Raw genomic sequence first — 12,086 nt, 5'->3', positions numbered from 1 at the left:
AATTCTGTATCCAGATCATTGCTCTTTCTCTCTCTCTGGAGTTACCTTCAATGTGTCCTCACTACTGTCAACCTCTACCCTCCCTACCATGTTCCATCATCCTCTAAAATTTATGAGAACTAAGCCACAGACCTGCACTCCATTTCAAGGCCTGCCATCAACCTGCAGGATTTCAGCAACTTTGTAGACAGCCTACTCAATACCCTAATGCAAGGCTTCTTGAGTTCCTAAAACCCAATGACTCCCAAGCCATCACATTTTAGCCACTCCCTCCCAAGACATGAGTCCCTTATTATGCAGAACTGTTCCACTTGTAAAAACTAGATTGAGAAAAAAAAAAACCTACCTTTTAAATACCATATCTGATTTATCCAGCTTTCTAACTCAGAGATTCGATTAAGTCTCTAATTCCTTTACTTTTCCACTGTGTATCAACTGCCTGCTATCTTTGCTTTCTTCTCTAATTTCCCTAAATTTGAGGTCCAACAATTTACCATTCTTTTCTCAATATCTTCTGTCCCATGTCTCTAATTTCCTTTCATTACACTCACTGTACAAAACCCTGATCTTGGAATTCAGTCAACATCCTACACCCTTCATTCTTAAACCAAAGTGGCTGAGTCCCCTGAAATGAGTGACATAAACCACGATTCTCTTGATGTCACTACCAAAGTCAAGCTGCTCGAGCTAAACTGAGTCCTCAGTACTCTGTGGCAAATGGCATTCCACTCTCCAATTGTTCCTAATGGCTTTTCCAAACCTTCTCCCTTTCCTCAAATTCCCTGTTCTAACACTTCTAGTCTCATGCCCAATCTGGTCATTGGCTATCTATGTGATCACCAACCATGTATTATCAGCCCTTGAATTGGCTCATTGAGTTCCTTGTTGATATCAACAAAAGCAGTATAGGAGCTTATAACTCAAGACTCAAGGTTTATGTTCAACACATCTGTTTTATCTTCTTCGAGAGTTTCTCTGAAGACCATGTCTTTGGTCTGGAGCAGGGATTTTGCAGCAAGGCGGTTAATGGTGAGGCTACAAGACAAATATTCCAGAGCCTTCAGTATTACACAGAGCTCCTGAAAGTTAGGGCTAGCAGAGGATAGAAAAATCAAGGTAAACGGAGAGATAAGACTTGAGTGGTATAAAAGGGAAACATGATTGTAGGGAAACAACTTAGCCAGAATTAAAAGAAGAAAATTAGCTCTAAGAATGGCAGAGGAGGAAGGGAGGAAGGAGGAAGGGAGGAAGGGAGGAAGGATCTCCTGAAACCTGAGCAATGTTTTTTATTAGGCTGGTGGAGGCACCTTCTCCAATACCAAATGAGACATCTGCAATTGTTAAAGGATGCAGGTTAGGAAGCAGTTCTTAAGAATGAAACCAGAATTTTAACACATAATGATCCAAAACACATAAGAAATTGTCTGCTTTCTTAACCAGAAGCCTAATAGCTACCATTTATTGATCATATATTTTAAAAACTGTAATAATAAATGCCTTAAATTAATGGTGCAATTTTATTATCATGAGACTCCTAAGAGGCAAGTTTCCACTTCTTGTTGCAAAGAAGGATTTGAGGCCCAGAGAATATAAGAAATTTGCCCAAGGTCATTGCTCTACTGAATGGTGAGCAATGCATGCACTGGAGCACTGGTCTGTCTGACTACAAGATTCCCCTGGCAAGTCACAAGAAAGGAAACGGTCACCACTGCCTACACAATATTGTCCTGGCACCACATTTGCCCAGGCAAAGCTGTTCTGATGGTAGGGTCCTGTGCTTTCTGCTCTGCTAACTGGAGAGTTCACACCCTGCCCTGGTCCATGTGCACCAAATAGCTCCTTAACCACAATTTGGTTTCTCAAACAGAACTGTCTATAAACAGAGAACACATTGATAATACAAATATACACATTTTGAGAAGACATGACAGAGATAATTTTCAATGTCATGTAACACACTAGAATGTTAGCTGTTTTGATTTGGGTTAGTGTGAGGTATTATCCCCAAGTCTGGTGACATCAACATTAGGATTAATGCTCTAGTTTGTAAGGCTAAGGTCCTGCCTGCCTCCTTAGCACAGTAGGCAGTGCGTCAGTCTCATAATATGAAGGCTAAGGTCCTAACTTCTAATTGCAGTGACTGAACTATGATAATTCTCCCTAAGAAACCCAGCCAGTCCACATCTTTTTAGAATCACAATGAAACTCTCATCATTATCTTTGAATTGTAGCCTAGGCTATAAAGTGCTTTTGTGTATATTTTAGGTATTTTTTTATGTACAAAACCAAATTTGAGGGGCTAGTGTTGTGGCATAGCAGGTTAAGCCACCACTTGTGTCACTAGCATTCCCTATCAGAGCACTGCTCCACTTCAATCCAGCTGCCTGCTGATGCACCTGGCCTGGCCCACCTCTGGCTATTACAGATATCTGGGGAGTGAATCAGCACATGGAAGTGCTCTCCACCCCCCCCCTTCTCTGTGTGTGCATTCTGCAATACTAGAATAAATATTAAAAAGTCTCTTTTATGTTTTCTTCAAAAAGTGATACAGAAGATGGTATAAAAAGCCATTTTAATTCACTCTGTAGTATTAGATCCTCTATGTGAGTGTGTGTGTTTCCACCTTTCTCTAGTGCTCTGCCTTTCAAATAAAACACATCTTTTTAAAAAAGAACAATTTTCATTGATAGCTAACTATTTGCCTTAATTCATTAGCATGTTTTGTGTATCATGGGTGGGGAACATCCAGCCTGCAGATTGTACAAGGCTCACAAAATCATTTGGTCTGACCCTACCAAGGCAACTGTAGGCAGGACTCATAATTCAATAGATCTATACAGGATCAATTTTAAATTGATCATTTTTACCATGAATGATGTTACAAATATCCAAATGGCCCTTGGCAGAAAAAAAATGTTCCCTACCTCTGGGTAAATAATGATAAAAATAATAATGAGAATAATGGTAAAATCCTAAATAGCACTTATTTGTGTCAAACACAGTTTCCAAAGCTTTCCATGGGTATATTCTTTGAATAAAATGAGCCCATATGGTAAGTACTATTGGTATAACTATTTTCAGGTGAGGACACTGAGGTTTGGAGAGGTTAGAGGATTTTGATAATATCTAGAAAGGAGAACCAGAATTTAAGCATACGGTTTCTAAATATATTATGACTTTATAGGACTTCAAGATATGACTTAAAATATAACACCTTCGGCAGGTTCTACTCAAAGCAACGTCAGAGCAAACTGTTTAAAGACAACAGAAAACTGTAAAGTTATATACAATGTTTTAATCAAAAGGCTACCAAGGCAGCAAGAATCTAGGAGCTGAGGCCTTTAAGAGGAGGGAAGCCAAAAGACACAAGCCTGGTAGCTGGTGGCCCTTTTCCCTTTGAAGCAAACATCAAGCACATTAGCCTCTAGAGAAAATGTCCACTCCTTGATATGTTTTCATTTTTGTACAGAGACACAAATTTTCAGTTGCTAAAATTAGAATTCTAGAGGCATTCTGTCCCAGCAAGGGATTTCCACACTGGAATCAGGTGACACTCAATGCCGGCATTAGTGACATCACCATCCCAGCAGAAACCACATTTCTCTTCATACCTGTGCTTCCTGCTGTTGAACTTAACTTATTTAATTACACTAGATGTAACAGTAACTTCTCCATCTGTGAAGATGAAAAGCTGTACAAAGAAAGAAAATGCTCATCAAGCCTCTGTCAAGTTCATTTTAAGATTTCAAACTTTGCCTTTGAAAAACCCAACTACTTCATTCCAGAGGCTCTGCTACTTCTTCAAGCACTCAAGACACCCCTGAAGTTCAACTGTCACTCCCAGCATGTACTCTTAAGGCCTGTTCAGCATCTTAGCTTCATCTAAGGCTGTTGTGGCACTCCACAAAAGAGTTCTTACTGTCCAGTGCTTGGAGTTAAGGAAAAAGAACAAGGAAAAGGTTTACTATTGACAACTGGATAGAAGACTTGGACTTGTAAGCCATATTTTAACAGTGCTTCAGTGAAGTTCAGGGGCTCTTGGCAAGGATTCTTGAGTGGAGACTTTCACTCTCTCTGTCCTTCAGTTGGCTGTATCCCAATTCTTACCTGTAGGGGTGGCCTGCAATGGGGGTTCTTCTGTAAATGTCTTGGAGTGGTGTCAAGATTTCAGTGTCCCCTCGGTCTGCATTCATGAGCTGTACTCTTCTCACTGCCTCCTCCATGGCTTGCTGGGTGTGCTTTACACTGTCCCTGAGAAAGGCAAACACTCAGTTGTCCTGTGATGGCTGCTCACCACCATCCACTGTTGAGTCCTTGAATTAAGATGCCCCTCATCAAAAAAAAAAAAAAAAATCTTACCTGAAATTCCCAAAGCCAAAAGCCATTCTACAATAACCCCTTTAACAATCAATTTCCTTTCTTAAAGTATCTTTTTGCACTCTCTATGGCCTTTCTAGAAACTTACAGAAAGAATGCCTCAAAGGAAGATCCAAATTCATAGATGTTGAAATAACAGCCTATGGACAAACTCTTCAGGAGCAAAAGTAGTGTTTCCTAGTGGTAAGAGAGTATGAGGAGACAGAGGACCCTCTCAGACACACATGTGCTGCCAATCCAACACTTCACCCCTCTTTGTGCCTCCTCATGTTCCAAGACTAGCCTCAGGTTAGTCATGCTGGCTCAGCTCAGATGGAAAATGGAGCCACAGCTGCAAATGGCCATCTACTCCTGAAATTCATCCTCAGCTGAACAAGTGACCCAGAAAAAGAAAGGTACCAGCTTTACCTTGGCTGCCTCTATGTGCAGTTGAGATTTATCCCGTTTACTCCTAGGGCAGTTCATGCTTCCTGAGCAGTCCATGAGGAAGACGAATTCCCCACAGGTAACTGATGGTTCAATTTCTGGGATATCTGGATAGAAACTCACCATGGCACATGGATCTCCCACCAAACAATCTATACAGAAAGAATAAGGTACTTGTAAGACAAGAAGTAACTCAAGAATCCTGTAGTTCCCCAAATCAATTGTAGTGAGTAATAGGGAACTGAGAAAACTCAAATCAAAAACACTATGTCTGATTCTAATGCACTTCTACTTCCAAAGGGTTTGAGATAAGTTATAGGCACATAAGATACAAAAGTAGAACAAATAGGAAAGAGAAGGAAGAGGTAGGAAGCTAGCAGGCATAATCAATAGTTAAAACAATGTTGCCAAATGCTAGTTTCCTGGCAGCTAGCTAGAGGAGTGAAATATACTAGGTTAAAATATTTCAGCATCTAACAGAAGAATGAGACAGGTTTATCTACAGAGGCAAAATTTCTCTTCAAATAAAATCAATGGGAAGTTTATCATGTTAAGTTCTTGTTTAAGTCTTTAAAATGATCATGTGGTCAATTCTTGGGTTGTGAATTTGCAAGCACTACAAGTGAAATAAATGTTACACACACCAAAGTCAGCCCACCTGCTTGGTGAACCTAGCACTCATCAAAACCCCCAGGAGAACAGGGAGCACTGAGATGCACTTTGAGCTTTAACAGCATCTAAATATAGGGTAGAGGAACATGGGAGCCTGGACTGCGTGGCTAAGTTGTCAAAGCCACAGCTATGATTTCATTTTGAGGAGCAGTGGAAAATGCTGCAGAAGTGGTTCTTTCTGTTCAGCCATGCCTCAGGGGCCCTGCACTCCCGTGGCACAGCAACTCAGAAATACCACAGGACAACCAAAAACTGACATGGGTCTCACCAGTTTTAACAACAAAGACAAGCACTTATGCACTAAGGAAACTTCAGAAGTTAAGAGACATCAAAGGAAACTAAGCAACACAACATATTAAGAAGGTAAGCTTACTCTTATAAATCAAACAAGGGTTAGGGCCGGTGCTGTGGCGCAGTGGGTTAACGCTCTGGCCTGAATTGCCAGCATCCCATATGGGCGCTGGTTCGAGATCCGGCTGCTCCACTTCCTGTCCAGCTCTCTGCTACAGCCTGGGAAAGCCAGCCATACAAGATGGCCCAAGTCCTTGGGCCCCTGCACCCATGTGGGAGACCCAGAAGAAACTCCTGGCTCCTGGCTTCGGATCAGCGCAGCTCCGGCCGTTGCGGCCATCTGGGGAGTGAACCATCGGACAGAAGACTTCTCTCTCTCTCTGCCTCTCCTCTCTCTGTGTAACTCTGATTTTCAAATAAATAAATATTAAGAGAGAGAGAGAGAGAGAGGATAGAAAATTAGGGATATATAGAAAGAACAATTGAGAGAGATGGGAAGAGACTGATGATGTTGGAAAGAGATTATAGTTGAGACTGTGGCATCTTTGGTAATAAAATTAAAATGTGGTCTAAATTTATAGACCAAATTGGCAAAATGCTAAACACCCAGGATTATTTGTTCATCACACGCCGAACCCATTATTCGCAAATTGAAACTCACAGCATCTTGATATAAATCTGTTACTTGAGTTTGGATCTCTGGAACTTAACTAATGTGTGTGTGATGATAGCTGCTACCAGGGGTCAGCTTTTTGTTTTCAAGATTGTAATACAAAAATCAGAAAAATTTCACAATATTGTATTAAAGTCTGCTCTTTGATGATGTGATCACAATTATGCACAAGTATTTTCACCAGGAACCTGTGACCTTTTGGAAATGTAAAATGTGAGTGCTTCCACTCAGGCTATCACATTAGTTTAGCACATGACACCTTGATTCTAAAACATCTTGATTCTAATTGGACATCTAAAATTATCCAAGCCATCTTCCTTCCCTGAGTAAAATTTTACTAGGCCAATGTAAATTTACTGAGATTTCACTTAACGGGTTTATTTTTAGAATTATTTTATTTATTTGAAAGGCAGAGTTACAGAGAGATATCTTGCATCCACTGGTTGAGTCGCCAAATGGCCATTTTATTCAAGTCAGTTATGTTTTAAAGCCTTAAAGATCAACAATAATAGACATACATAAAGGCAGAATTATTAGGTTTTACACTACTACTTTTTATAAATTCTTTATTTTAGAGACACAGAGAGAGAGAGAGAGAGACAGAGAAAGAGAATGAGAGAACACGCTCCCCATCTGCTGCTTCATCCCCAAACACCTGAAACAGCAGGTCTGGGCCAGGCTCAAGAGTGACAATCCAGGTGTCCCAGATGAGCACCAGGAGCCCAATTACTTGAGCGATTGCTGCTTTGCCCGGGGTCTATCTGCAGGAGCAGGAAATTGGAATTAGGAACTCAGACCTGGAATTCAACCAAGGAGCTCTAATGTGAGACACCAGGAGTCTCAACAATTAGGCAAAAGAACTGCTCCCTACTAAATCTTTTATCATTAGTTAGATGGAGAACAGAACATTACATTGGCATATAAATAATAATTCCAGATATATACAGAATTATGTAACCATCTAAATAGTCCCTAAATACTAAATTTTATGGCCAAAGCCTGACAAAGAAGCCAAATCACATCTTCATGCAAAATAAATTCCTCATTTTCATTTTTTTAAGAGTATTTATTTTGTTTATTTGAAAGGTAGAATTAGAGAGAGACAGTGGGAGAGATCTCCCCTCTGCTGGTTCAAATGGCGACAATATCCAGGCTGGGCCAGGCCAAAGCCAGGATCCTGAAACTCCATCCAGGTCTTCTACATGGGTGGCAGAAGCTTAACTTGCTGTACACCAGACTTTATTTTGAGCAATTTTTTAACTTATTTGACCACTGATTGTCTTCATCTGAAATAAATCATATCAGAGTTTTGAGGTTTATATAAGATTATAAAATGCTCTTGTTCTTGCACATCTGTTATAGATCATTATAGCAGAAGAACTGTATTTAATCCAATTCCCTCACAAAACTTTTGTCCCACTTGGCAAATAAGTAATGCCTAACACATAATTAGGGCTCAGTATTTGTTGGCATAAATGCTATATATAGATAAACAAATGAATAAATGCACTCAGTGAGAAATACAGCATCCCAGCCATTCCCGATCAATATTTATTGAGCACCCACAGCATCAAACACGGATACTGCAAAAGATACAAAATAATGCAAGACAGATACTTCAGTGAAGACTCAAACTTGTTTTTGGCCTCTCGGCATATTTCTTTTCTGTTTCTCTTGGCAACAAAACTTCTCCCTCCCATTGGAGAACTGCCCATCTCCATTCTACTGCACCTTGTACCCTACTCATAGGGGTAGGCCTCTGACTCAGCCAAGGAACTCAAACTGGAATCTTCAGGGGAAGCACATGGAGACAGAGGCTGCTGAAGCTGAACCATTTGATTTGAAGCATACTGATCTGCTCCATAAATGCTCACTCTAAGATTCCTGGAGTCATCCCCGCTTGCCCTGGGCCTAGTTTCTCATCAGTTTCTATAATTTTCTGAGCTACCCTCATTACTTCTGCCTGAAGTAACTCAGTTCTGTTGGCACAATGTAGTGAAATAACATACATTTTATTTATAAAAACCACACACACATGCACAAGCAGCAAATATAGAAATTGCACACAAAAATATGTGTGACATACGTGCTAAATGAATTTTTATTCATCTGAAATATATTCTATTAAGAAAATTATAATAGCCTCTCTCTTTCTGTCCAAACACACACACACACACACGCATACACACACTCTCTCGTTCACTTCTGAGATCTAATTACAGCTAGCAGTTAATTGCTCCTTTGATCAATAAGTTCCCTGACTTGGGGGACTTACACCCAAAGGAGGACCAAGATTATTTAAATCTCCTGTGTTCATGAAATATTACAATTCCCAGAGTCAGGAAATTAATGCAAGGAACCTGAAGCCATTTAGATTTGTGTAATTCTATTTGAAAGCGACTGGGAAAGAAAATTCAAGGTAGCTACATGCAGGCTGCAAGCTGATGGGGGTTTAGGCAGGGGTGTCTCCTTCCTTCTACTGGGAAAGGATAGAAAACACCAGCTGCTTTCCCTGTTTGCCATGTAAGTGCCCAACCCTTGTGTTTTGCTTGTTATCTTCCCTCTAGTTCTCTGCCTCACAATCACCAAGAACACAGATAACAGATGACAGAAGGATGGGTAGATGATTCCTGTATAGATGAATACTAGATAGATACCTAGAAAAATAGATAGCTCACAGGTAAAATGACAGGGTCTTAGACAATAGAATCCGTTGATTGAGCTATAATGTAATGACCTCAGTGTGTTGGAAAAGATAAAAGAACTAGAAAATAATCAAAACTTTTCAAAATATGAAACTTGGAGAGTCATTTCCACACAAACTCCTGTGCTTTGTACTGTCTTAAATTGATCTTGCCCTGTTTGGATCCTGTTAGACAATTACAGACTTCAGAGATAGAAAAGGAAGTTTAACTCTTGTACACTAGATTCAGGTGACTGCAGATTAAGGGCCCTGTTTTTGTCATTTTTCAATCCATTAGCCCCATCTGAGACCTTATTTTTGGCCAACTTCTCAATGTTGACCCTCTAACCTGAGGGAATAATGTTAGAATGACATTGTATCTTTCATCTATGTGGCCTACATGAAGATAAATGAATTCTGGAGAGTTGGTGTAATCAAATTGCCTTAAATAAAAATAAGAAATGTGAAAGTGACTTATATTAAGACAACAAATCTTTATATTTTTCTCTTTAGAGTAACAAAGCAGCTCTGGAATGCGTGCTATTTGATAGTGTCTATGAAACATGGAGATAGGAGACTCTGCCTGGAGCTATGTCTGATGAGACTGTGAGTGAAAGGTGCCTGCCACCAAAGACTGGGGTGCAGAAAGAGCCAGACTAGGGCGAGCAGCATCACCACAGTTCCACAGGGAGGCTACATCTTGTCAGGCTCTGTGTCAAGGCTTTTGCTGCTTTTCCATTTCACCAATCTAAACACAGTTAATTTACAAATACATCAGATGTAACCATGAATTTCTTTTCACAGACGCCCAAGAGTTGATCCTTCCACGACAATGAGAAATCACACATGGGTGACTGAATTCATCTTGCTGGGAATCCCTGAGACACAGGGCCTCGAGGGGCCGCTTTTGTGCTTGTTCTCGGCATTATACCTGTGTACCCTCCTGGGAAACGTGCTCATCCTTACTGCTATCATCTCCTCGCCGAGGCTGCACACCCCTATGTATTTTTTCTTGGGAAACCTCTCCATCTTTGACCTGGGATTCTCTTCAACAACTGCTCCCAAGATGCTGTGCTACCTCTCAGGGCAGACTCAGGACATCTCCTTCCAGGGCTGTGTGGCTCAGCTCTTCTTCTACCATTTCCTGGGCTGCACAGAGTGTTTCCTGTACACGGTGATGGCCTGCGACCGCTTTGTTGCCATTTGCTTTCCTTTGCGATACACGGTCATCATGAACCACAGAGTGTGCTCTGCCTTGGCCACAGGGACCTGGCTGGGTGGCTGTGTCCATGCCACGATCCTCACCTCCCTCACCTTTCAGTTACCCTACTGTGGCCCTAACCAGGTGGGCTATTACTTCTGTGATATTCCTGCAGTGTTACCTCTAGCCTGTGCAGACACCTCTCGAGCCCAGAGGGTAGGCTTTACCAACGTTGGCCTTTTGTCTCTAGTCTGTTTTTCTCTCATCCTTGCCTCCTACACTCGCATTGGGATCTCCATATCAAAAATCCGTTCCAAAGAGGGCAAGCAACGAGCATTCTCCACCTGCAGTGCCCATCTTGTTGCAATTCTGTGTGTTTATGGGCCAATCATCATCATCTATCTACAGCGGAACCCCAGCCCCTTGCTTGGTGCCATAATTCAGATCCTGAATAACCTTGTCACACCAACGCTGAACCCACTTATCTACAGTCTAAGGAATAAAGATGTAAAATCAGCCCTGAAGAATGTGTTCCCCGAGAGATGCTTCCCCCTGGAAAACAAATGACAACAGTGACAGCTTTGCAGAACAGAATTTGACTCTACATTTCTTCAGTTGTATTTTCATTTGCCACTTTCATATACATTGATATGAAATGTACTCAGAATCAATGTATGACATAATCTTTCTATATGTTTACATGAACAATTACCAATAGAGTCACACAGCAGACATTACATGGATTCTTAGGCTGTTTGAGTTCTCTCCCAGCATGGCTGTTTCCATGAACCTTTCTTATTTGTTTTATTCTTTGAAATAGTGAGGAAAGCATATTTGCCCTCTCGTAATCTCATTTAAAAGTACACTCTAGTTTATCTAGGGAAAGTAAAGAAAGTAACCCAGAGACTACTCAAGAGTAGTCACTCATGCTGGAAATCAAATGACCACTAATGCAAATCCTAGCAGCCTCAGTGACAGTGAACATCTCTTCAGATCAGCAACATAGATGATCAGACCCCTATATTATGTATTCGTTCTTTGTAAGCTCCAGCTGTCACCAGTCTACACCAAAACTCAACTACCTTAGTCATGTTTAATATAAAGTCTTTCCAGTGTGCACTCTAGTTTGATGTTGAGATTTTTCTGGTGTTCAGACTGCTGTATGATCAGCACATTTTCCTTGAACAATTAAATCTCTTGATGGTTAGTCCTAAATCAAATTCAGTTTGTAAAACATGATTTAAAAAATTGAGTTTGAATGTGTTGCTTAAGGAACATTGATTTATCTCCATGTCTATTATAGAAAGCCCACATTAGGGCCGGCGCCGTGGCTCAACAGGCTAATCCTCCGCCTTGCGGCGCCGGCACACCGGGTTCTAGTCCCGGTCGGGGCACCAATCCTGTCCCGGTTGCCCCTCTTCCAGGCCAGCTCTCTGCTGTGGCCAGGGAGTGCAGTGGAGGATGGCCCAAGTCCTTGGGCCCTGCACCCCATGGGAGACCAGGAGAAGCACCTGGCTCCTGCCATCGGATCAGCGCGGAGCACCGGACGCAGCGCGCTACCGCGGCGGCCATTGGAGGGTGAACCAACGGCAAAAGGAAGACCTTTCTCTCTGTCTCTCTCTCTCTCTCACTGTCCACTCTGCCTGTCAAAAATTAAAAAAAAAAAAGAAAGCCCACATTAGGATTTTAATTTAAATTTGAGGATCAATAAAAATTTTCTTCCCCATGGGAAAGAATATGGGTCTTTCTTTCTTAGAAAAAGT

At 41.2% G+C, this 12,086-nt stretch overlaps 2 protein-coding genes across 2 annotated transcripts; one reads left to right on the top strand and one right to left on the bottom strand.

Annotated features, from left to right (window-relative positions):
• Nucleotides 1-920: 920 nt before the first annotated feature.
• On the bottom strand, nt 921-6,406 carry VWA5A (von Willebrand factor A domain containing 5A). The gene is given in 7 exon segments (XM_062197625.1): nt 921-1,092; nt 1,253-1,331; nt 3,595-3,696; nt 4,112-4,251; nt 4,466-4,554; nt 4,786-4,955; nt 6,403-6,406. Coding segments are annotated over 7 exon segments (756 nt in total).
• Nucleotides 6,407-9,954: 3,548 nt separating this feature from the next.
• Nucleotides 9,955-10,890, top strand: LOC133764732 (putative olfactory receptor 10D4). The gene has a single exon (XM_062198420.1). It carries the CDS (start codon nt 9,955-9,957, stop codon nt 10,888-10,890), a length of 936 nt encoding a protein of 311 aa, XP_062054404.1.
• The last annotated feature ends 1,196 nt before the right edge of the window (nt 10,891-12,086 follow it).

This window comes from Lepus europaeus, chromosome 7 (assembly GCF_033115175.1).
Source record: "Lepus europaeus isolate LE1 chromosome 7, mLepTim1.pri, whole genome shotgun sequence".
Classification (NCBI taxonomy): domain Eukaryota; kingdom Metazoa; phylum Chordata; class Mammalia; order Lagomorpha; family Leporidae; genus Lepus; species Lepus europaeus.
The sequence above is the reverse complement of the archived record's forward strand: the minus strand, read 5'-3'. Positions and strand labels throughout refer to the sequence as shown.

Coding starts and splice junctions, on each gene's coding strand:
- LOC133764732 (XM_062198420.1), top strand. CDS start 9,955: ATGAGAAATCACACATGGGTGACTGAATTCATCTTGCTGGGAATCCCT.